Genomic DNA, 25196 nt, shown 5'->3' with positions numbered 1-25196 from the left:
TGGGCAAGAGCGGCGGGCACCCACAGCGGCAGGCCTCCACTAGCCGGGTCCGGCGGGGTAACATCGCAGTACCACGGGCCGCAAGTGCCTTTCCCTTCACCACCTGAGGACACGGGCCCTGGAGATGGGCACGTCCTTCCCTAGGCGCACAAGACATCTCTTTTCCAGGTCCCAAGGGCGGGCGCGAGTGTGAAGTCCCGAACCAAAAGCGCGCACACCTGGGGCCAAACAGACGACAACCTCCCGCCTCACCCCTAGAGGAGCTGATCTTTGCCTTGCCCTTAAAGCCAGAACTGGGCGAGGGCGCCTCGAGCGCCAGGCCCACGGGCCTCCGGGGTGGGCCCGAAGGCCTGGACGCTCCAGGCCCGTTCTTGGGGCCTGGGCTGGAGGGGTGCTTCAAGGGGACCATTTGGGTTCAAGAAAACTTAACCCCGTCAGGGTGTGGGTCTGAGCTAAAGCCCGGACTTCTCCCAGGAAAGGCTCGGACTAGCAGCCCTCCAGCCAAGCGGTCGAAATCCCGGGCCTCGCCGCGCGCTCCCTTGCCGGCGCGGGGACGCGCGCTGCTTTCCCCTGGGACGCGCGCTGCTTTCCCCTGGGACGTGCTGCGGCGGCCTCCGAGGGGCTGCGGTCGCCCTCCCCACGCTGCTTCGGGACTTTTCTGTTCCGTAAACCGAATTTAGGAATCCAAAGGCACCATTTCTGTCGCTTTTAAAGCATTTACCAGAAAGAGAGGAAAGGAGGATGAGGACGGGATCTCGGGCCAAGTTCGCGAGTAGCTGCCCTTGTGCCCTGAAGCAGGTCTCTTTTCTCACCTTCTCTCCCGCTGTCACCCTCAGGTGCACGGCGGCGCTCTGGGTCTGGAACCCGGTCCCGCAGCCCTGGCGTAGCTCTCGCTCCTGGTGTTGGCCGCCGGTGAGCGAGACCGGGCGCGGACGGGTCCCAGCCGCTGTCGGCGGAGGATTCTGCGTTAGCATTCGTTAAGCGAGGGATCATTGGCCAAAAGCGGGAAACCAGTTACTTCCTGGGCTGTTCTCTGCTACCACTAATTTTTGAGTTCCGGAGACTACAAATGGGAATTCGAAAGTGTGGAATGTATAGGGAGACGTCTTCCAGGTCTCCAAACTCCGTATAACCAAACTCAGACGTATAACCAAAATGTTTAATTCTTAGGCTCCGAAGTTTAACGGGATGTAAGGAACCGCTCATTATCACCATGTGACTCCACTCCTCTGCGCACATTCCAAAACTGTCTGTACAGTTAACTTGACAAGCGTGAGCGAGAGATACGTCTCTACGATCACGAAGTTGCCGTTCAAAATTTAAATATAACAAAATTCTGTACTTTATTTTACATACATTGGTGTTAAGGTTATGGTTTAGGGGTTTTACACGTTATCTCATGAATCCACAGAGCCATCTTCCAGGCCCTTTTTTAATGTAGATGGTGAAACTGAGGCTTTGAGAGGTTTAGATAACCTACACGAAGTCTTAGGGCTAAAGCGGTCTAAAGTCAAGATTCAAAGCCTTCTACAAGTCCGATTGCACGTTCCCGTATCCGAAAGCAGCACCCGCCCGCCTGTCGTCAGCCTGAGCAGGGCCTGGAGGGAAGTGTTAATGTGATTGCTTTGTTCCAACCCCTGTGGTGGCTTTACCTGTAACCCGCGCTAACACTGAGTTTTGAAGGGACCTCAGAACTTCAGCGCTCTCTGCTTCAGGACGGCTTCGAATCACCCTCTGACAGCATCTCTCTGCCAAGCCCCAGTTCCCCGTTTTTATAGCACCATATTGACTTGCAAAGGCAATAAATCTAACAGAAGGGATGGGGTGCCCCCCCACATAATTATATTGTAGTATACATTTTACTGCCACGGTTTCAACACCAACAAGATACATAGCTTGTTAGGGATCCCCAAACGGCTCACCTCTGGCGCCCGGATTTGTTTAAAGTGGCCTTTTCAATTCCTCTGGTTTGCCTCCTGCCTCCGCGCGCTCATTTAGCTTTTTGTGCTTTCTATTTTACCTTTAATACGATGAATAGTCGGAGTTCTGCCCACAAGAGACTCAGAACTGGGCTACCGCCGTGGCAATTGGAAAAGGAAGCGGAAACTGATTGGGGGCAAGTCAACTTTCCCCTCGCTGGGCCAATTTTTCTAAAAATGTCCCTGTCATGAAATTATTCAAATTCCATTCTAAACCATTAGGATAATTACGAAAAGAAACGATGTTTCCTCTGTGTAGAAAAGTAATGGTAAGTTTTTAAAATTTGCGGTATAATTCCATAAGTTTTGAAAACTAAAACCAGCAAAAAGATCTTCACCACCCATTTGAAGCATATGTTAAGCTCTGGACCAACTATGACATCACCCTCACTCCGATAAAAAGTTAAAAACAAAAAACCCTCTTATCAGAAATCTCCCTTTCTGAGACAGGAAAGGAACCAGTATGTGCCTTACATTCAAGAGGGAAATGTCACTGTTGCATTGTGCTGGGGGACGAAGTGGTCTTCAACAACAACAATGGAGGGTCTGGGTTGTCCAAAAACAGCAAAAGACTTAAAGGCTCAAGAATGGAAATGGATCCTTAGGCACACCTGGTTGGCTTAGCCTCTGTTCTTCCTGAGGTTTAATCTGAGAGCCCTCTGCTCTCAGCCGGCGTTAGCTCTACTATCGATCTCCCGAGAACAGCCCAGGCACAGCTGCAGGGCCATCGGGTGACCGAGACAGTGGCCTGGAGTGCCGGTTCGGCGCTCTGGGGTCTGCCTCTAGCCAGCTGGGCCCACTGGAAAGGAGATGTACCCCTGCCAAGCCTTACCTGGTGTTTCCTTCTCAAAAGCAAATGGAGATACGCTACAGAAACGTGCAAACCCCTTCCAGCAATAAAGTCTATGATTTTACGAATTTCCCCAAATATTTGCACATAGACACTTTGTACCTGGAAACTGATAGCAGAATGCGTTTTTTTTAGTCACTGCATGCAGCACCTTGTTAGAAACTATTGATACACATTGGCAAAAGTGGCTTAAATCACGACTCTCCCAGATGTCATCACTTCACTTTCATAAAATTTCTCAACTTTTTTTAGCTTTTCCCCGTAAGTTTATTTCAGGAGACTGGGGGGCAGGGGTGCAGGGAGGGGAGAAAAGGGCTGGTGGGAAATGCAAGCTGTTTTCTCTTTCTTTTAAATTTTAAGACCCACCAAGAGGCTCCTAATCGCCAGACCGACTGGCTGGAAAGGAGCGCAAATATTTACATGTACAACTTGAGTGTGTGTGTCAGCCTGAGTTTACACGGCTCCAAGTGAAGCGGATTACCCTGCGAATTCGGAGAATTTGAGTTATTCAAGCTGAACAGGGCCAACAGGACGACCCCCATAAGGCCGTGGGAAGTCCTGGTCGCAGCCCAGTTTGCGAAGGCAGAAGAGTCCTTGTCTACCAAGCTCAGGCGCTGTAAATCTCGCACTCCCCCACTGCGTGTCGCGTGGTCCCCGCAGGGTGCCGCGCCCCCCGGCACCGCGCCCGCCCCGAGCCTTCCCTTCGTGGGGGCCCCACTTTGCGGAGTCCCTTTCGGGAACAGGAACCCCGCATAAGTGGCGCACTGATGTGCAGCAGAAGCTGTGTCTCTCCAGTCCCCCTGTCAAGCAGATTTTGGAGCCCAACGAATGAAGGGACCGGCCCTGGGAGCTGTCCCGCGAATAGGATCTGGCCCGTTAGGTGCTGGCTCTGTGGCGCCGGTTTCCGCTCCATTTAGAGATTACCAACTTTCTTTTGCAACTTTGAGCGCGGGGAAGAAAAAGAACGGAAGAAGCAGGAACTCCCCCAGGCTACCTCTGGTCTAGGTTCCCGCACTGGGGAATCTCCCAGAATCCCGCGTCCTAGCCGCTTCAAAAATACCCGCTCCCGACCGCGCGCACGTCCCTTCCGCCCTGGGACTTCGAGACCAGGCTAGGGGAGTCCGCGGCAGCTTGGTGGTGACACTTTTTTCCGAAAGGGCGCCAGGTCCGCGGCCAGTAGCGGCGCGAGGCCGTGCGGGCACCACGCCCGGGGCGCGCCCTCCCTGCCCGGCCCGCGGCCCCGCCCCCGGCGGCGGAATCAGGAAGCGGTGACGTGAGGCGGCGCTGACTGGCTGCGGGCCGCCGGGATCGCTGCCGCCAGCAAATTAAGGCGCAGGGCTGCGAGTGCCCGGGCGCAGTGTCCTCCGCGCCGCGCCTTGCTCGGCACGCCTGCGCTCGCGCTCCCCGGCGTCCGCCCCCTCGCAGCGGCGCCCCACCGGTCGCCACCTTCCTGCAGCTTAGGCCGCTCCGGCTGTTCCCCAGCGCGTGGAGGGAGGAAGGACGCAGAGGGGGTGCGGCAGGACCCCTGGGCTTTGCGCGTCCGATGCTCGTCTCCACCTTCCGGCCGCGCAGCCCGTGGTCCTGCGGAGCGCCCCAGTGTTCGCGCACCCGGTTGAGCCCGCTGCTGGTCCTGTCCTATCCTCTCCGGCTAGTTGGAAGTCTTTGGGGCTGGAGGGCTTTGCGGTGAGGGACAGAGGCCAGTGTGGAGCTCTTGGGAGTTTGGGGCTGACTCATCTGGAGTTGCCGACTCCGCTGAGACTGCACTTGGAAACTTTGCGCTCTGTGTCGGTTTTTGTCTCCCTTGGGGAAGCTGGACGGCAGTTCGGCAGGCCCCGTCCGTGGCCAGGACCGCGCGCTGGGGGCCATGGAGTTCACGGCGTCGCCGAAGCCACAGCTCTCCTCCCGGGCCAACGCCTTCTCCATCGCCGCGCTCATGTCGAGCGGCGGCTCCAAGGAGAAGGAGGCCACCGAGAACACCATCAAGCCTCTGGGTGAGTCCAGAATGTCTGCCGTGGGCAGGGGCGGGGCTGCTGCGCTTCCGTCTGGCCCTCCGTCCCCTGCCTGCGGGAGGCTCGAGAGGGTGGCCGCCTTTCCCTGCTGGTGGCGGCTTCTGATCCTCAGGCCAGGCGCCCGACGCTAGGGGTTGAAGACTCTTTCCTTTTCCGCCCAAATTTTCTTTGGGGACTTCACGGACAGCCGGTTTCGCGTCTCCTCTATGCGCTAGCCACTTTCCCTACCTTTTCGTCTAGAATCCCCATGTCAAGTCGTACGTATGAGAGTGTGTGTAACTTTTTTGGGATAAAAACAGTCAGGGATAAATAATAATTAACCCCTTTTAAGACTCAGCAGAATTTACCAAGCGTGTACACCTGCGTGTGCATTTGAAACCAAGGAGACTAAGCGACTTCACAAGGAACTAGTTGAATTTTGTTTTTCCTCTGACTTCAATCGATTAAGCAGAACCAGCTCCTTAAAACCACCGTCAAGTGCTGTAGAATAAGCCAGTTCTCCCCACGTGAACCATTTTCTTCACGGAAGCTCCAGACTTATCAGTGAGACATCGTTTTATAGCTGCCATCATTTTCAGTGGAGGTTGGCAAAAACATTAGCCAGTAACCATTTTCCAAATTCCTCAACTTTTAGCTATACTGTTTGTTTAACAACCTTTACCATTTATAGAAGACACAAGGCTCAGAGTAAAGGGAAAATAAGGATTATGTTCTCCGAGCACAAGTGAACTGTGTGGGAAAGAAACTGCTGGACTTGAGTGTTTCAAAGTTCCTTTATAATTGACAGAGAAAGAAGTGTTATCATCACCTCTTGGGTCCCTGGGAAATAATTATTCCACATCCTGATCATCTGATAGCCCTAAAATGGTGAGAAATGTCAAATAGCAAACTTAGGGTAATATTTCTTTTTTAACTCTCCCTAGTGTTTTCTTTTTTTTCTCCCTGTCCTTTCCAATACTTTAACATCTCACATCTGAAACAACAATCCTAGTATGAAAGACAAAGTGTTAGAGATGAAAAAGAAGAGGGCCGGGCAGAGAGAAAAGAAAGAGCTAAAATCCCCGGAGCAGCTTAGAACCAAGGAAAGGGAAACCGGAAGATCTCCAGAAAATATAATGTCAAAAATTCTCTCCTCCAAGGTTTTCACTCCCTTTTTCTGGTTCTTCCCACCTGCCCTCCTGTCGAAATCTAAGCCTGCCGGAAAAAATATGGTAACAACCAATGAAACAAAACCCCCAACTGTTTACAGAAATATTAGCCACCAATTTCAAAGTTATATTTGTGAAACTGCCCAACGTTATCCACTCCTATTTAGAGGGCCTCTGAATTCTTTATAAACACCCCCATCACAGTTTGGTAGCTAGCAGGAAAAGAGCGCTTGGGGTTAAAATTCCTGTCAGAATTACAGACAGCAGACTGAGAAACATGCCATTTCCAGCTCATTTCAGTATTGCTTTCTTTTCTGTTTCTTTTCCTGAGAATACCCACCTTCTATCTAAATTCTAAATTATAAAGCCATCCCCTCTCCCCCACCACAAACACACACAGTCTGTAAAATGAACATTCCCTCCCCTGGGCTTTTGAGACAGGCTCTGAAAGAAGCAGAAGGCATTCTTGTCCTTTCCACAGGCCAGTTCAACAGAGCATAATAAGCCAAGGACTCCCGCAAGAGAAACACCTAGAGGTTCTGTTAAGAGAGAATGTGGTACTTTGGAACACGAGAGATGTTGAAGGAGCTGTGGGGTGGGGACTCAAAAGTGTCTTGTGCTTGCCCATTTAAACACACTAAATCTATTTAGAAGAACTGCCTTAGATCACTAGAACATTTCTTAAAAAAATTTTTTTTTAATTGAGATACAATTGACATGTAACATTGTGTTAGAGCAATTCTGTATCATTTTCTTCCTCCTTCACTTTCCAACCCTGACAGTCTTTAGTCTGGGGCTTAGGGACTTGCCTTTTTCAATTGTCAGAAAATAAGAAAATTTCTGAGGTTACTTGTTGATTCCCTATAAAGACCTTACGTGAACGTGTTTCTGAAAATACTCGTTGCAAATAAGATTGTGCCGTGGCATACTTCTCTTTCTTTGAATTTGAAAATAGAAGGCTAAGATAATTAATTTGGTCATCCTTAATTTAAAATGTTACAATGAGTTGGATTATTATTGTAAAAGAAGAAAAGGTAAAAATTCCGTTTCCTGCTTGCCTGCCCCAAGTCAAGGAGAAATATGGGAAATAAAATAGTTTATATGCTATACAGCATTTATATGTATATACCTACATTTAGAACTTGTTTCAATTCCTTGAGGGCACTCAGAACAGAGTTGTTTAGAGATCAGTTTCGCATTGCAGATTCAAGTAGTTTCTTTTTTAAGGGATGCAAGATAATTGGGACAATTACAAAAGTCCCCCTGTATTCCATCAAAGTGACTGGTGTAGTCCTGGGCCCTTATCAGCTGTGGAGGAGAATGTTTGGTTCATAGGCAGTGGTATTCCAGCTTGATGGTGGATGGCGTTCTTTCTACTTTAATACTCTGCTAGCCTGGGGTCGAGGTTGTTTTCCTTACTTCCAGGACTTTTTTGAGAGAAAAATACACACACTGCCCTCAAGCAGTTGTTTCACACTGGTTCCCAAAATGACCTGGGGAGCTCACTTCTGTGATATGTTAGAGTCTTTCATAAGATCTCAGGCTGGGAGGGATATTGTAAAAATGCACTCATATCAAAGCCTAGAAAACGGAGAGCCAGGCAGAGAAGTAAAGTAACTTAATTTTTTTCTTTTAACCACATCCCCGCTTTTCTCCACTTCCCCTCCCCTTTTCATTTTTTTTTCTTATGGAGAGAAGGCTCCGGATGGAAGGGAAAGTTTCTGTCAAAGTAAGGAAGGTGCTGATCTCTTCATTCCCTTGGTCTCCCTGGAGAAAAATCTCGCCTGGTTGTCAGAGAGGCAGGATTGGCACCAGATCCCACAAGCAGTCTGGAACTTGAGAGGGATAACAAAAGGAATATTTGCTTTTCATCTTTCTTGTTCACCTCCTTTCCCTTTATCCACTCCTTATATTTTTTGTCCCCAAAGTGGCTTTCATAATGGTAGTAATAAGCTATTAGTTCTAGAGCTCATTTGGTTTAGTATGTCACTCCAGGGAGATGTGTGTGTGTGTGTGTGTGTATCGAGGGAGATAATATATATATATTGTTGGGTTATCACTGCCTTCCTGGAGTTTCTGACCTTAACTGTTCCAAAGTCAAGTCCAGAGCCTATTTCAGTTGTGTTGTTCTCCTTCCTGTGTCTTTGCTTCACAGTGTTAGCTGTCATCCTCCATTCTCTTTGCCCGCAGAACAATTTGTTGAGAAGTCATCGTGTGCCCAGCCCCTGGGCGAACTGACCAGCCTGGATGCTCACGGGGAGTTTGGTGGCGGGGGCAGCAGTAGCCCATCCTCCTCCTCTCTGTGTACTGAGCCGCTGATTCCCACTACCCCCATCATCCCCAGTGAGGAAATGGCCAAAATTGCCTGCAGCCTGGAGACCAAGGAGCTCTGGGACAAATTCCACGAGCTGGGAACAGAGATGATCATCACCAAGTCGGGCAGGTAGCGGGGGTCTTGGTGTGTGAGGAGTGGGGCGGTGAGAAGAGCGCCCTGGGTGGCCTAGGGTGTTCCCAGGAACTGGGTGAAACCCCACTAATCCAGAGCACTGAGAGAGCTTCGCTTAATGAAGCTTCGCTTAATGAGGGCTTCTTTCCCCTGACTTGCTTTTGGAGAGAACTGTTGAGACGTATAAGCATTCGCTTTCTTGCGATCTGGCCATGAAAAACCCAACTTGGCCTTGATGAGAGGGATGCAGGGACCAGTGATCTTGGGACGCTGCAATCTGAGAGGGCTTTGGGCTGCAGGGTTGGCATCTGGAGGGAAGAGGGAACTCATGCTGGAAGTGCAGGGCGGGCTGCTGGGTACTTGGAGGGAGGCAGGTAGCTTCCCTTTTATTGGTCTCAATTTGCAAAAGCCGCCAGCTCCCATTAAAAACCAAAACTAAAACCTGTGCAGAAGAATGAAATTTGAGACGACCACACTCTGTGTAGGACAGAGTGCTGGTGCTGCAGGCCCCCTGGTGCCGTGGGGCCGGAAGCCCCGGGGGTGCAGGCGGCTCCCCAGGCCTGGGGCAAAGACTCTAAAGGTGGCCAATGGCAGCCCTGGTCACTCCAGCTCTCTGGACCCTGGGAAATACCCCCAGGGTCTCTGGAAACCCAATCCTGCCCTAGATTTCTGTGGCTGGGGCAGAGTTTTCTCTCTGCCACCCTAGGGGTTGGGCGACTCGGTCTGCTCCAGAGACTTTGGTTTGGGAGCCTAACAGGCTTGATAATGTAACCTAAGGTTTTCCCTAATCACAGACCTTTGGGTATTAGAGAACAAAACAGAACTTTTCACCTAGCAATGAGGACTCCGGAAAAGGTGACGCCTAAAATTATTTCTGCTTGGGAGAAGGAAGATCTCCGAATTCACATCTCTGTGGAAACAAAAAAGGGCTTGGGGCCGGGTAGGGAGGGGAGTCGGACCTCCCTCTTTAATTCGGTGGGCTCCTCTGGCAGTATGAGCTGTGGCCGATTCTCTTTGTTTCCCTGTGTCAGGAGGATGTTTCCCACCATCCGAGTGTCATTTTCGGGTGTGGATCCTGAGGCCAAGTACATAGTCCTGATGGACATCGTACCCGTGGACAACAAGAGGTACCGCTACGCCTACCACCGGTCCTCCTGGCTGGTGGCTGGCAAGGCAGACCCGCCGCTGCCAGCCAGGTTTGTGCCTCCAGATTTTCGGGCAGAGCAAAATGCGTCTTAACCCCGAGAGCAGAATGTCTCTGGTTGGTTGCATTTTAAGCAGATCTGTTTGCACAGTGGTGGGCTCTGGTAGAAAGCATTCCAAGCCCAGATGCTCCAGGACTGACTCTACAAAATATCTGAGAAAGGCAGAGTTTGTAGAGACAGAATGTTGTCTTTAATTTCATCTTTCTCGTAATTCATTTCCATGCTTTCCTAATTTCAGTTAGAATATTCATTAGAAATCCGGACCCATTTCATAGGGCACCCATCATTTCTAGTTGGCTACTTAATACCAGACTGAATACAGCTAATGCTGAAGTGGTTGCCCTAAAAATCCTTTTTAGAAGAGTGCATTTTAGTGAAGTGGTTGCTTATAGTAAATATTTTTAAGTAATATGGTTATATCTGCACACAATAAAGGTCATTTTGGTGAAATGTGGTTGTTTTTGACCAATAAAGGACTCAGACATTTTAAGTAAGAAAAGCTAACTTTTGGGCGCCTGGGTGGCTCAGTCATTAAAGCGTCTGCCTTTGGCTCAGGTCATGATCTCACGGTCCTGGGATCTAGTCCCACATCGGGCTTCCTGCTCAGCAGGAAGCCTGCTTCTCCCTCTCCCACTCCTCCTGCTTCTGTTCCCTCTCTTGCTGTGTCTCTCTCTGTCAAATAAATAAAATCTTAAAAAAAAAAAAAGAAAAGCTAATTTTTTTCCCCCTTCTCCATAGTAAGTTCAGTAGATGCATGTAATTCAATATCAGGTTAATATTCTTTTACATGAAACATTACTCAGTATGTTAGGGATCATATATGTTTATTATTATGTTGTTCATTGGTAATAATGTTTTTCAAGAAGAACCCTGTTTAAAAAATCACATGCTGTTTTTTATTGTTTCTGCTTTACCCAAATTAGCCTTCTAGGGGGAAAAAAAAGCATGTATTAGTTTATGCAAAAAGTTGTAGCTGAAGTTATAGGAACCTAACTGCACACTTTAATACAAACAAAGGATATTAGTAGACTTTACATTTAGGGTTCTAAACCAAGACTTACTGTTTTTGACTTGTTTTATGACTATCTAATTTTTCTAATTGGTTAGAAATTCATATCAGAATTCAGAATTTATTTACATGTACAGATTTAGGAACTCTGATGGCTGGTTCTTTGTAAGTATCTAGTCTGGAGTTTTAGTCAAGGCACAGAACCAACACAGACAATTTACACAAACTAGTTCAGATGGAATATTACGCTTACTTAGTCATTAATCACATTACTGAGCTTACAGTATGCTAAATACACTGGAGAAGAGATTAAAAAAACTCTCAGAGTTTTCCATTCCCACAAGAGACTAGGAAGGACATCTTCCCAACCCTTCCAAATCAACATATTAAATAACAAATAACTGGACTAAGAACTTTTTAAAAGATGTTATACCCTTTTTTTTTTAAATTGAGCAAGATTCACCAGTTTCTAGTAGTTTATAATTAGTATTCTTTACTGTTTATTATTAAATAGCTGATTCACATTACTCTCAAGCTTCCTTCCAAATTTTCCAAAATCTTTAAATGAGAGAGAGAGAGAGAGGTATTTTAGCAGATCCCCCCCCCCCCCCCCCCCCCCCCCCCCGCCAAAGTCTTTCCTTTAAGAAGTTGATCGCTCTTATTTAGCATATGTTTTCTTACTATCCGAAGGTTTGGGGAACTGGTGCCGGCCAGCAGGACTTTGGAAATATGAAATGCCTTGTTTATGTTACTAATCTGTTCTGGTTGGAGAAGGAAAGTGCGTACCAATACACTATCTTAACTGAAGCATGTTTAAGCTATTGCTGGAATTTTAAGTCCTGGGGGACTTGAGAGAGGAGGGGCTTCCTGTATGCGTTTTCATTCATCATACTTCAGTTTATTTATATTGATATTAGATAAAAATGTTTAGTGTGTTATAGGATAGAAATATGCTAGATAATTTAAGCAAATGTTCTTTATTATTATTAAAAAATAGCACTATATTTCATAGCTCCATAAGGGAAAGGTGAGGAATATGGGAGGTAATCATTTTTGTATTGATGGTGGAAATTCCTTGTGGTTCTTGTTGAAATATTTATTTCAGATGGAAGTTTACCAGTCAGTTGTTCCTAATCAGAAGAAATAATACTTGACAATATCATTTGATCTCAACAACGGGCAAGACATTATCTAAAATAATGTTGTGTTTTCATATAGGACATTTCGTTGTCTTTAAAGTAACTGATATTTAAATAAGTTAAACTTTATTAATGTGATTCCACATGTTGAATTGATAGAGAAGGGAACATTTCATGAGCTTCTAGGAGTTTAAATATTTTTAAACTTTTTTGGCGGAGTAGGTAGGATGTGCTGGTCAGTAAAACCATTGCACGTGTCAAGTTTTAGCCTCGGAGGGGTGTACTTGAAACAGTATTATGGTTGTGTCATCAAGGAATACTTGAATTGAAAGGCACTTTTGAGCAGTCCTCCAAAACAAACAGGCAGACAAACCCACACCTAAAGCCTTTAAAGTTCTTCTATGGGTCTAGTGAGAATTTCTAGTGCCTTTTTTGTGCTCTGCTTCTGGTGGGCTTTAGCCTGTCAGCATGGGCACTTAGTCCTCTGTGTGACAAAGCATGGCACAGCCTTCTTGGTTTTTTTCCATAAGTACTACAGGGAAAGTACTTGTGACTTTCTCCCCTGACTTTGCCCAAACCATAATATTTATGTTTAATTAAAATTATAAGGAACCTATATAAAATTGAGATATAAATAACCTGTTAAATGGATAAAAGGATTTGTCCTATTAAATCAGGGATATTTCCTTCTCTTTCACGAGTTCTGTAATCTCCCCTGACTTCAGAAAAGCTTATGTTGAGTGGATACTAGGATTAGAATTTACAAAGTGTTGTACTTTGTGTAAACCATCCCTGGTAGAACAGATGGCCAGCATTTAACTGTGAATGAGGAAGAGATTGCCTCGCATGTAGCAGCTGATCAATAAATGATAAATACTTGATAAATACATTTTTCCCATCAAAGGTTCCCCCCCTCAAAAAAAACTGTTTGTGAATAAATGCACTGAATAATTTGAGGTTTATCCAGCTTATTTTCACTGTCATTTAGTGGGCACTTAACTAGATGAAAGTAATAGTATTTAAGATAGTGGAAGGAACAACAGACTGTGATCTGTGGACTATTAAGAGTTAGCCACATTGCTGTATTAAAATTACTTTGTCTTGTATTTATAAACTTCAAACTGAGTCATCCTCAAGTGTAAATGAATGAATTCTCTAAAATTGTTTCCTCTTCAGTTCTTTATGCCTTCATTGCTTTTTAGCAGTATTTATACTAGGAACTATACAATTAGTATAAACTAGTCTGTCTTTTGAATATACTACAACAGTAATAAAATTTTGTATTTTACTGAAGCAGACCAATAGTTGATTAGATGGATGGAAAAATATGCACCTTTTTAAAAATGGCTTGCTGAGCAGACAATAGAAAATTTACTAGGTATTACCCCTTTTAGATCATCGGTACATGAAGAAACATATTTAGATGTTTTAGAGTTATTTTGATAGTGTTAGATTATTAAATTTGAGATTATCTTGGGGCAAATAAAATTCACCATTTATATGAGGTTTTTGTGTTCCTTTAGAATCAGAATATTTTATAACCCACAGAGAACAGAGTTTTAAAAGATGTCTCAATAACATTCTCATAATTTTCTTAGGTTGTACGTACACCCAGACTCTCCTTTTACTGGTGAGCAGCTACTCAAACAGATGGTGTCTTTTGAAAAGGTGAAACTCACCAACAACGAACTGGATCAGCATGGCCATGTAAGTACAGCGCCTTGGATTATGTGGATTCCCTGCGATGGAATGGAGAAGTCACTCAGAACTTCCTCCCTCTCAATCTCTTCTTCCCCTCCCTTTCCCCATCCCATCTTCCATCTCTCAGTTATTCTGTGAGAACATTCATGTGTTGTTCAGGGAACCCTGACTGCTCTTCTTAAGAGGCCACTTACAGGGATGCTGTATGCCATTTCTATGCAAGAGGGTCTGGGACCTTCGTTCGGCACTACGAATTTCCCAAGACTGCAACTACTTTACTACCTGCACCAGCTAAACAAAGGGAATGTGCATTCTGGAGGCTATGATAGTTCTTAGGTGAAACATCTGATTTCTGTCAGTGGTATATTAGATAACACAGTGTAAAGGAAATGGGGCTGACATCTCCTATGGGGATTTCCCAAAGTGTGTTTTGTAGAGCCTGTTCATGTGAGACGCAATAGAACAAAAGGGTTTTGTGTCCAAATAAATTTGGGGAAGTGCTCTTTACTCATTATCTACCCCTATTGTAGAGAGTCTTATGAAGAGTAAAGCACAGAGAAGTCTTGAAATTAAAAACAAAACAATTTGATTTTTTGTCATAAGGAGTTCTTCAAAATATGGAAAAAGAGAAATTGGAATTCTGAGCCCATATCAATAATTAATAGCACAAATAGCCATTGACACAGGCCTTTACACATTTGATAAGACTGCTTTGTAAGGAACTATGATGTTATTCCGTGCTCTAAAAGAAATATTTACATAAAAATTGTTTTAGATTTTTATACTAAGAAAACTTGAGACTTGCATACTTTTTGATGAGAGGACTATTTCTTTTTTTGCCTCGATTTGCCAGAAAGCACATTAGCAATTCATTGGTTGATTCTCTTGGCTTAGATACTTTGATATAATTATTCTCTGTCTTACCCCTTTATTAAGACTCTTGTTACTTAAGGTTTTCATTCTTAATTGGATCTCTGCAATTTAGTAGTTTACGAACTTTTCTCAAAAAGGATGGTTATAAGTAGATATAAGTTAGAGAGTTCTAGCCAATGGTTTCAAATGGTTTGAGTGAAATTGGAACCAAATAAATCACTTTAGGCATTGCCACCACCATTTGCCCACCCATGACCAAATCAGAGTAACCAGGTTAACTCATGACTGCTGGTGGCACTGTTGCGATGTTGCAAATAGGTTAATAGGTTTCTGTTATTTTATGTATTGGAAAAGATAATTGACTTTTATCTCTAAGAATGTTGGGATAATTGTCTTTTTCTGCTTTTTTAAAGAGATGTTTTCATTGATAGATTTTTTTTTTTTTCAGATTAAAAATGATGAAGTATCTGGGAGACATTTTCTGCAGGCCAGATCATTCTTAATGTCATTCATATTAAAATTTCTTGACTCCACTGAAATCTTTGCAGGGAGAAATGAAATTTTTTATGGTTGTGATATTTTCCATATGTGAAGCTTTTATTCATTTATTTTTAATTTTATTATTTTTTAAATCATTGAGGAAAGTCTTGGAATAGTTGTGTTTTTTTATTTTATTTATTTGAGAGAGAGAGCAAGAGAGAGAGCACAAGCAGGGGGAATAGCAGAGGGGGAGAGAGAAGCAGACTCCCTGCTGATCAGGGAGCTGGACATGAGGCTCCATCCCAGGACCCTGAGATCATGACCCGAGCCGAAGGCAGATGCTTAATGGACTGAACCACCCAGGTGCCCTTATGTGAAGCTTTTAGAAGCACTATTTGGGAGTTTCCAGAAAGACTTGAGAATTCATTTTGAGATCAGCTGTCCAGAATTAATGTTTTCCTTTTAATATCGACTTCATGGGTGGAAATAGCACCAAACTGTATTTTAGGAGCTCTGAGTTCTCATCTGATTATGCCAAGATTAGACCTTGGCAGATTATTTAGTCTTAGATGGTTGTTAATATCCATTTTAGCTTTAAAATTTTATTATTTAATATAACCTTTTGTCACCATAAATAATGTGTTCTGAAAACTACAAGAAAAAATTTTTAGATCCTGTGTCGTTCAGCCAAGTCCTTTGAATTAGTTTTGAAGAAGCCCTTCTTATAGATGCATTTTTCATTTTATAACAGGAAAATTCTTTACTTCAGGGAATTTATTTCTTCAGTGAAGCAAAGTTGACATTTCTATTAGTGTTCCTTAGACTTATGAGGTCTTGAGCAGAGAGTCAAGGAGCACTGGGGGCTGAGATTCAGTCTGAGGTTTGAGTCTCTCTGGCACCCCTTCCTGAAGGAAATTGACCTTCGGATGGTGTAAGTAGGGGAGAAGGGATATTATTTAAAGCTTAGGGCTTTTTCCATTGTGTGTGTGTGTGTGTGTGTGAAAATTCTTTCTAACTTGTTAGTACAACATATAATGAATGCCCAGGTTTTTTCTTATATCATTGTTAGATATAAGATAGATCTAAGATATATAAATATATCTTAGATATAAGTTAGATATTGTCACTTTGAGTTTATTCCAGTTTTATTAGTGAGCATAAATATCTTGAACTCCGTGAAATAAACACATTATATAAAGAGATGACTTTTTTTTTTTTTTAAATCTATTTCAGCTCATTTGAAACTCATTTGTTTTAGTGATTCCTATTCAGGCTTGGGACCATAAAAGGATGGCATGTTCAAAATTCAGTACCAGCTAATGCCCTGTAACTTTAAGTTGGCTTACGTCTCAGCACAGGGAGGAACTGATTCTATATTAATCATCCCACAGTGACTAGTATTTAACTCTGTTAAAGTCAGCTAGCAAAAACGCTCATCTACCACACCCATGGTAGCCAAGAAAACAGGGGTGCCGTCAGTTGCAACAACACTGCATGCCATTGACCCTGCTCCTGCCACAGTATGTATCACATGCCTCCCCCGAGAGCCAGGCTCTCTGCGAGGCCCTTGGGATGAAGGGCATACAGTGTGAGCCCAGGAAAGACACACCCAATTTGGTAGATTTAGGTAGCTGTCTGAGTGGCAGGGGGGAAGATGTGGAAAAACTTTCATATCTGAAAGTAAATCTTGTTGCTCAGATTTCATAATGGCAAATCAAAAGACACATGAAAAATACTGCCTTGTTAACCAAAGTAGGCTCATGATTTCTAAGTATTGGGCAACTTTTACTAGCTATAGAATGGAAGATGGTCATCACTCTCATTCATATTTGGTTTATAACTGGAAGCCAGGAATCAATGAAGCTGTCAGAAATAATAACAATAATAATAATGTTCATGTTTACTGAACACTTCCTATTTGCTATGTAATTTATAAGGGCTACATCATCTAATCCTTCCTACAACTCTGTGAGGTATGTTTTTGCATTTGAGAAAACAAGGTTGGAGAGGTGAGATCAGTTGGCTCAAGATGAAGGAACTAGAAAGTAACAGGCTTAGCACTCTGAGGTCTAGTACCACACAGCCTTTCTTAATTCTTTGTATCCACCCCCCCCAACCATAAATAGCAATCTGTCCTCCTAGAATGTATAAGTTCTTACTTTAGAAAATTTAGACCATACATCCTTTGGTCTAACCAGACTAACAAAAAATATTTTAAAGACTTGATTTAAAAAACAAAAATCAACAACCTTCAGGTGACTTTCCCTCCATCATTTTAGAAAGGACCCTTGAAACAACCTATATTGTGTACAGCTGTTTTGATAAAATGATTTCACAACCATGACTCTGCAATACTTATGAAAAGGATTTGCCTTGTGAATGGAAAGGGTATGTCCTAATCTTAAAACTTGAATTCAAAGCTGAGATCTTACGGTTCTTTCTTTGCCTCATTGAACTTTGGCCTGTTTAGCAATATGAATACTTAAAAATTAGTACTTCCCATCTCTTCATCATAGATCATTTTGAACTCAATGCACAAGTACCAGCCACGGGTGCACATCATTAAGAAGAAAGACCACACAGCCTCGTTGCTCAATCTGAAGTCAGAAGAATTCAGAACATTCATCTTCCCAGAGACCGTTTTCACAGCAGTCACTGCCTACCAGAATCAATTGGTGAGTTCAACACTGACCATTCATTTCCTACATAAGGGAAAGATTTAGGAGCTTCTTTCATTTTCTTGGAGAGAAGGGCTATCCCAGTACTCAAAATCAAAGTTCGCTTTGGTGAGTGCTATTGAATATCAGCCACAGAACCTCTAAGCATGTTGAGTGACCATGGCTCAAGGTTAGTAAGGTCTGTATTATACCATCTTTTCTAGAATCTTTATACTCTTGGTCAGTTGTTCATTGCCCACTCTCCCACCCAGATCTGCCCCATCTGACTTCTCCAATTTTTTTCTTGAGAAAATCACCTGCTTCTTTTTCCTCCTTCTGGTAGAGCCTCATGATGTATATAACCATACACTCATTGCTTCACAAAATTTAGAGATTCAGTTTTTCTGCGAAATTAACACACATATTCCAGCCAACTACCCAGACTGCTGGTACTTCAGAAATTTTGTGAAGCTTATTCACCTGTAATTTAAGGTAATTCTAGTAGAAGGATTTTTTAAATGTCTCTTTAGATAATAAACTATAGCATGTAAGCAGTGTATATTTAATCAACTTCAAGATATCTAATTTATAATATCGAGTTTTATAGTTTCTACTTTTTGATATATAGCACATTTCAAGTTTATGTATTTCTTCATCCATAAGGTTTAATCCAACTCAGTTAATAACTATCAAAGTCTTACTGAGGGCTGGGTGCTGGTCACTACTTCCCCATATATTTTATTCTTTCATGGTCAGCATAACCTTGAAGACTGGGGGTCATAGGAATATTCTGTAGTGAGGAAGCTGAGGCGAAGAGAGGATAGTAACTTTTCAGGGTCAGGAAGGACCAGAAATAGAATTCCTCTGATATACTTCAGTAAAAGGAACTCATTCAGTTTACTTGACAAATTTGGTTGTTTGTGGCCTCTCTAGGTCTTTGTAGCTTGCCTTTATTTGGTTAGTTTTAAGGTAGCCAGGACTATTGCCCTCTTTTTGTTTTGACATTGTTATATTTTGGGTTCTGAATGAGTAATTGTAAGGTCATGCCTGATAGATGTTTCAGAGGCCAGAGTGGGATAGGTCAGTCAGAGGAGATCTGGTGTTGTGTCTCTTGAGAAAAGTAAGAAGGTGAAGCTGAGAGCCCAGGTAGCCCTACACAAATGAGGAAATAGGAGCCCAGGGAAGGAATGTGAGCAAAAGGCAGGAGTGGATGTGTGTCTGTAAGCCATAAGCACCTATAATTTCTGTATGGCTTGGAGTAGGTTTTACTTCACCACTGCCATTTTCCTTACCTGTTAACTGGAGCTAAGAACTGCCCAGAACATCTTGGGAATTCCTGTGAGGATCAAATGTGGTGCTGTGTGGAAACTGTCAGGCATCCTATAAATAAGGCATATGGTGACTATCGGACTGTCTCTGGAGTGTTCAAAGTGACAAAACTGTCACTTTTTTGGATTTTAAAATGTTAGTGGCACATTTTTTTAATGAGCTAAATGAAGGCACAAATGTTATCATACTAATCTTAAAGTAAAAGCAAAGTATTAAAACTTTTTGGTTGTCTCTAAGGCAACAACACAAGAGTAGAAACTTTCAGAGAATGACCAAGCTAAAAAGTTGGGTATAGATTGAAGCCTACAGGGGTATAAAACCCTAATACTGTTTCACTGAGAATCTGAAACATTGACATCAACTATCCCAGTTTTTATTCAAGGACACATGTAAAACAGATATAGATTCAGAGAACATTCCTAAAACATTCATTTTACATGAATTGAATTTATAGCTTTTATACTATAAGACATTAGATTTGTACTTCTACAAGAAGTCTGCTGATGTTTGAGAATAAACCAGAAACGTGTCATGTGAAAATTTCATTGCTTTTATCAAAATTCTCTGTAAAGAAAACCAAAGCAAGAATAGGTAAATTGCTTTTTTTTTTTTAAATGAAAATTACAGACTGAAGAAAATTGAAGGAAAGTTTCTAAGAAACTATAGATTTAGTTTGATAGGTGAAGGAGCAGTCCTGAATAAACCTTGGCAGGACCTCTCAGGTCATGGTACACTGGAATATGAGGTTTTATCTCCATAATTGTAACAATAGCTAATATTTGTGTACTTACTATGTGCTGGGAACCATTTAAAGTGAATTGTCTTATTTAATCTTCACAAGGATATTATAAAATAGGAACAAACAGTATTTGTTCGTTGTATTTACAGCTGGGAAAATTGAGGCATGGGGTTAAATAACTCAAGGTGACCTTCCTGGACCTCGCCTGCTCTATTTCTCTGTATATGTAGTTTTCTCCTTCCCTGAATCATTTGAAACTAAGTAGCATACATCATGATACTTTACCTGTCAATATTTCTACAAGTACATACTGACAATAAGAATATTATTTTTGTAAGCACAATGTCTTTTTCACAGCTAAGAAAATTAATAAGAGTTATTCCTTAATATCTTCTAAAATTCAGTTTCATATTAATATTTCCAGGAGGGACCAACAACCTTTTCCCCCTTTGTTTTGTTTTTTTTTTTTAAAGATTTTATTTATTTATTTGACAGAGAGAGACACAGCGAGAGAGGGAACACAAGCAGGGGGAGTGGGAGAGGGAGAAGCAGGCGTCCCGCTGAGCAGAGAGCCCGATGTGGGGCTCGATCCCAGGACACTGGGATCATGACCTGAGCCGAAGGCAGATGCCTAACAACTGAGCCACCCAGGCGCCCCATCCTTTCCCCCCTTTGAACTAGGATCCAACTAACATTCATGGCTTGGGTTTATTACTTTTAATTTAGAAAAAAACTATCTACATTTTTTCTGAATATCTCATTTAATTCTGATACTAGTCTCCCGAAGAAGGCCCTGGGAGCCCCGTTTTATAGATGGAAAAGCAGGTTCAGAGTGGTTAATACATTTGCCCAAGGTAACAAATCTGGTAAGTGACAGAACCATCTTCCGGGTCTTAACGCCTCCTTTGGCGACCTCATGGGAACTAGACTGCAGGCCCAAGGAAGTGACCACTGACAATGTCAAGGTTTTGAAAATGAATTTGAAAATGTTGCTAAATTAAAACAGACAAAGGTACTAATAAACACACATCCTAACATTAGTTGTTCTTCTTGCAAATGTTTATTTCTAATTGAGATTATAAATGGGCTCAAAATCTAGTTACCAGTTCCTAGCTCTCATTCACTGCATCATTAAGTATAAAGATTAATATGATTAGTATATCATTTCATTGCTAAATAACCCACAATAGAAGTGATTAGATTCAGAAGTAATTTTTCTCAATAGATCCTGCTGTGTCTGAATTTATTTCTTTACATCTACCTTTAAACGCATAATTTCCATGCGTGTGTGTGTGTGTGTGCGTGTATATATATATATATATATATATATATATATATATATTTGAAATTCAGGTAATAGTCAAAGATTTCATTTGGTATACTAATAAGCCAGTTTTGCAAATGGTTTAAAACCTCATAAGACCAATAGAAATTCATGTTCAATAAACATATGTGGGATGAATAAATCAGTTTGGGGGTTAGTATTTTCATTAGTCTTAAGCAATTTTCTAAACTTTGATTCTTTCTCAAGCCTCCCCACATCTACCACTTTTTCACAGCTGCACTCATGCTTGTGTACTATTTTCCTATACCAGATATAGAATAAAATAAATATATAGGAAGTAAACATGTACTTAGCATAAGGATTAGAATTTTTCCATGCACAAGAACAGAAAGAAAAGAGAGGAAGATTTAAAAGTTCACATTTAGGATCACTTTCATATCTCTTAAACTTTGGACAGGACTGTTATTTTTATATCTATTAAAAGCCAATTCAGTTTCCAACAGAATTTGTGAAAAGCCTTCTCATTTATTGTGGGTGGTAGTTTTATTTGTAAGTAATGAAAATGGGGCATATTTTGCTATTTCTCTTTTTTTTGCAAGGAAATGATTGCATTTCTTTACATTATTAGATAAAACCTAAATACATTACACTTTCAACAAACTATCTTATAATTTCAGATTTAAAGGTCATGCATTGTTTTTGAGCGGGCCGACCATTGCTGTAGAGTTGAAGTGTAGGTCAGGTTTCATTTTTAAATGCCTTTGGAGAGATCTTTTCCTGATAATTGGAGAAATGGGCTCTGGGGACCAATTTCACCTTGTGGCTGGGCACCCCAGCTGGGTCCAGAGTTCAGCGGTATCACTTGGGATAACGACCACTGGGAGAGGTCCCCCCCACCCTCATCGGTGCCACGGCAGTGTCAAAATCTGCTCTCTGGTTTTGCATACACTTGTGACCTATAGATAAAGGAGATGTTAAGAGTGAATTTTCTGGCTAAGAAATGCATTATGTCCTATATTATTGAGATAACAGATGAAAAAACAGTGGCTGTGTTTTGGCCTGAAGTAGTCGGTGATTTGCATATACACAAAACTGCGGGATTTCTTAAGCATGCAGAGCTGCCCTGTAACGCTTTTTCCTCACAAAATGAAAAAAGTTACTATTTTTAAATGTTGCTTTTGAGTTACAAGCTGTACCTGTAGTTTCATATATATATATTTTTAAACATATTATATTTGGTAGTTGGCTACTTTGGGGATCCTTTTTGCAGTTTCACCGTTGACATGGATGATATTGTCGAACAGCGTTACACACAGGGGCAGGGATTCTGTATTAGGGTCCAGCTGAGATCACTGTCTGTAACTTGGGTCCTTTCTCTCGTCAGTTCGCAGATGTAGAACTTTTTCAGTTATCCCAAATAGTATAAAGGGATATAAAACTGTATCTTCAGAAATGAATTTCTTTCTCTGTTACTACCAGTTTTCATTGAAATATCCATGGAATAAAATCTATGCCTGACCTTTTAAAAATGTATGATTACCTGGAATGTTAAAATCTTGCTATTTAAAAATTATTTTATTTTAAAATTAGAAAGCAAAATGAAATGTTATTTAGGTAAACTCAGGAAGTTTTGCTAGTCCATAACTGGTAAAAAGATGAAATCCTACTTCTCATTGCTTGTCCTTGAAGCAAACTTCAACAAACATTTCTGGGGGTGCTTACTGCTGACACCCCAGTAAACTCAGAGACTAGTGATAGCACAGTGAGCATGGTGGGTGCATTAAGAAGTTTAACTCACAGTCCTTGTGCTGCTACTCGGTACTCCATAAAACCTGTTCGAAATTGTAGTGTTACTCCGGGACCCCCCTACAATTTTAGTAATTAGACATCCATTCAGCTTTATTTCCTTTAACTTCCAAAAGCAGTTATTTTCCCTGGAATTAGATAAAATGGTCTATGGAGAAAGTCTCAAGCTCCATTTCTAGTTAGCACACTAACGTCAAATCATTGCTGTAACTGATTGGTGAATCTAGGTGTATGAGAGTACCTCATTCTATTCTCGAAACTTTGCTATAGTTTGAAGTTATATCAACATGTGAAGAAAAAGAAAAAAAGTTACCAGTGATCTGCCTGGGTATTATGAAAGAGGGACTAAAAAGATACTAGAAATAGAAAATTCCAATGAAGAAAGAAAATTCCAAAGACATCTGAAAACTTGCTGAATGTAATTCACTTTTTCAGAGTGATGGCAGTAATGGTATGTATGGTGACATACCGCTTGAACAACACACACTTGCTGAGAGTGTTTATTCTCTATGACAGTCGTCGTCATATCCTGAACCTATAGTCTTTACCTTTTGGAAATAATGAAGAAAAGCAAATACAATTTTCAAAATCCTTCACAGGGACCAAGCAGATCAAAAGTCCTTTAATCATTACAACAGAGAGATAATACTTTCTGTTCTTTTAGTTTGTAAAGACTCAAACTAAATGATACAATTCACATCTTAGAGGAAAGGGCTGTAAAAGGACTTCTTTCAAAATTACTTTTTCCATCAGATATCTGCCACTGTCTTTTTTTTTTTAAAGATTTTATTTATTTGACAGAGACAGACACAGCAAGAGAGGGAACACAAGCAGGCGGAGTGGGAGAGGGAGAAGCAGGCTTCCCGCCGAGCAGGGAGCCCAGTGCGGGGCTCGATCCCATGAGCTGAAGGCAGACGCTTAACAACTGAGCCACCCAGGCATCCCTCTGTCACTGTCTCCATGCAATTTTATCTATTCACTTTTACATTTTATCTGTTCACTTTTACATTTTATTAATTAGCTGATAGGAATTGAGCTTGAAAGAAGACTTACTGTTCTACCTCAAAGTTTCAGTTTGAAATTTTCATCTGGGTTTGCTTCACGCTTAAATCACTAACACTGCAGTGGATGTGGTGTCACCCTCTTTAGTGGCATGTAAATCACCTTCAGTTCTGGTAAGCTTTGTGTCCCTCTGCTTGTGCCTTGCAGTTTGAAGCTCCATTAGGGCAGGGCCCACGTGTTCTTTATCTCTGTACCATCCAACACTTGGCATAGTGCATGATAAGTAATCCATCCTCATTAAATATTTGTCAATGAATTAATTTGAAAGCACTTTCATGAACCATAAAGCACTTTAGAAATATACGGCATTTTAACCTTTAATTATTCAGTAGAAAGAGACGCAGCTCCTGACTGAGGATTTAAAAACCTAGTTGGTGTTTTATAATCTTAGGACTAATTGCTTGTGCTTTAGAAGATGCTTATGGTTTATTTGGGACAAATAAAAATTTTCTCCTGCATCCTGAAAATGGACCTGCAAAACTAAATCGTAGTCTGAAAGGTGGCTGAAACAGACTTCGCCCTTGAGAAATCCATGGCTATGACCGTGGTAGCAGTGTGCTAGAGAAGGTTGTCTACAAACTCTGGATGGCTACACATTAGAGGCAACCTCTGACGTTCCTGTGTATTTCTTTATATGCGAATTTAAATTAGCTGCTGTTATTCACTAAGAACAGTTTTCTTCCTTCCTTCCTTGTTTATCATGTCCACTAACTAAGCTGAAAAGGAAATTAGTAATTTTTTTTTTTTGGCTGCACTAGAGTGAAAAGGCTAACAGTGAGCATTTGTGAGACACTGTCATGCACTCTTAGAAATTAATACTATCAAATAATCAATCTTATAACTAGTCAGTGTTCATGACAGAAAAGGGGGGTCTCTGGATAGGATAGTGTGGGAAGTTCTATTTTAAGTGAGGTGAGTAGCTTCTTTGCAACTTGTACATTGGTTAGCTCATATTTAGAAAATTCGAAAAGGGAAATAATGCCTTTCTTTTGTAATGAAAAAGGCAATTTTTAGGTGTTAATGATTTAAAATGAATAGCAGATACACTCTGATCAGAGAAAACGTTGTGTTTTGGTGAGAGAGTATTTCAGGCAATCTATAATTGTGTTTAGTGCTTATGAGGAGGACATGCCTCAACTTTATAAACTTTTCTCCAGGCTAAGACTATTTTGTGCATCTCTCTCTAAAGATTAGTGTGGGTTCTTGTTCTGATGCCAGTGAGCTAGGACTCTCTTTAAAGGTGTCTATGGTTCTAATTCAGAGAGTGACTAGCTGTGTCTTGGTCCTTCTGGGTTCCTTTTGGCTCTAATCAGGAATTTTATGAGTCTCGAGTATCTTTTATTCAGCGTTTATTTTTTGCTTCATAACCTAATGTCTGTTTCTTTGGAGGCACAGTGCATATGATTTAATGGATCTTTTTATATTAATACTGTGGGAATTATGGACTAGCACATCTTACTAAATACTTAATCCTTCAGA

The 25196-nt window shown here is 42.0% G+C and overlaps 1 protein-coding gene across 1 annotated transcript in view; it reads left to right on the top strand.

The window, feature by feature from the left end:
• The first annotated feature begins 4693 nt into the window (after positions 1-4693).
• Positions 4694-25196, top strand: part of TBX20 (T-box transcription factor 20) — a 52623-nt gene continuing 32120 nt past the window's right edge. Inside the window, exons 1-5 of the mRNA XM_028093898.1 lie at positions 4694-4820; positions 8177-8429; positions 9464-9628; positions 13384-13492; positions 17356-17514. Coding sequence (XP_027949699.1) covers positions 4694-4820; positions 8177-8429; positions 9464-9628; positions 13384-13492; positions 17356-17514 — 813 coding nt within the window. The remainder of the gene's footprint in view (positions 4821-8176; positions 8430-9463; positions 9629-13383; positions 13493-17355; positions 17515-25196) is intronic.

Source organism: Eumetopias jubatus, unplaced genomic scaffold (genome assembly GCF_037043125.1).
Source record: "Eumetopias jubatus isolate StellerSeaLion01/CBP00866 unplaced genomic scaffold, mEumJub1_p1.0 scaffold_14, whole genome shotgun sequence".
Lineage (NCBI taxonomy): Eukaryota > Metazoa > Chordata > Mammalia > Carnivora > Otariidae > Eumetopias > Eumetopias jubatus.
Note: the sequence above shows the minus strand (reverse complement) of the source record. Positions and strands in the feature narration are given on the sequence as shown.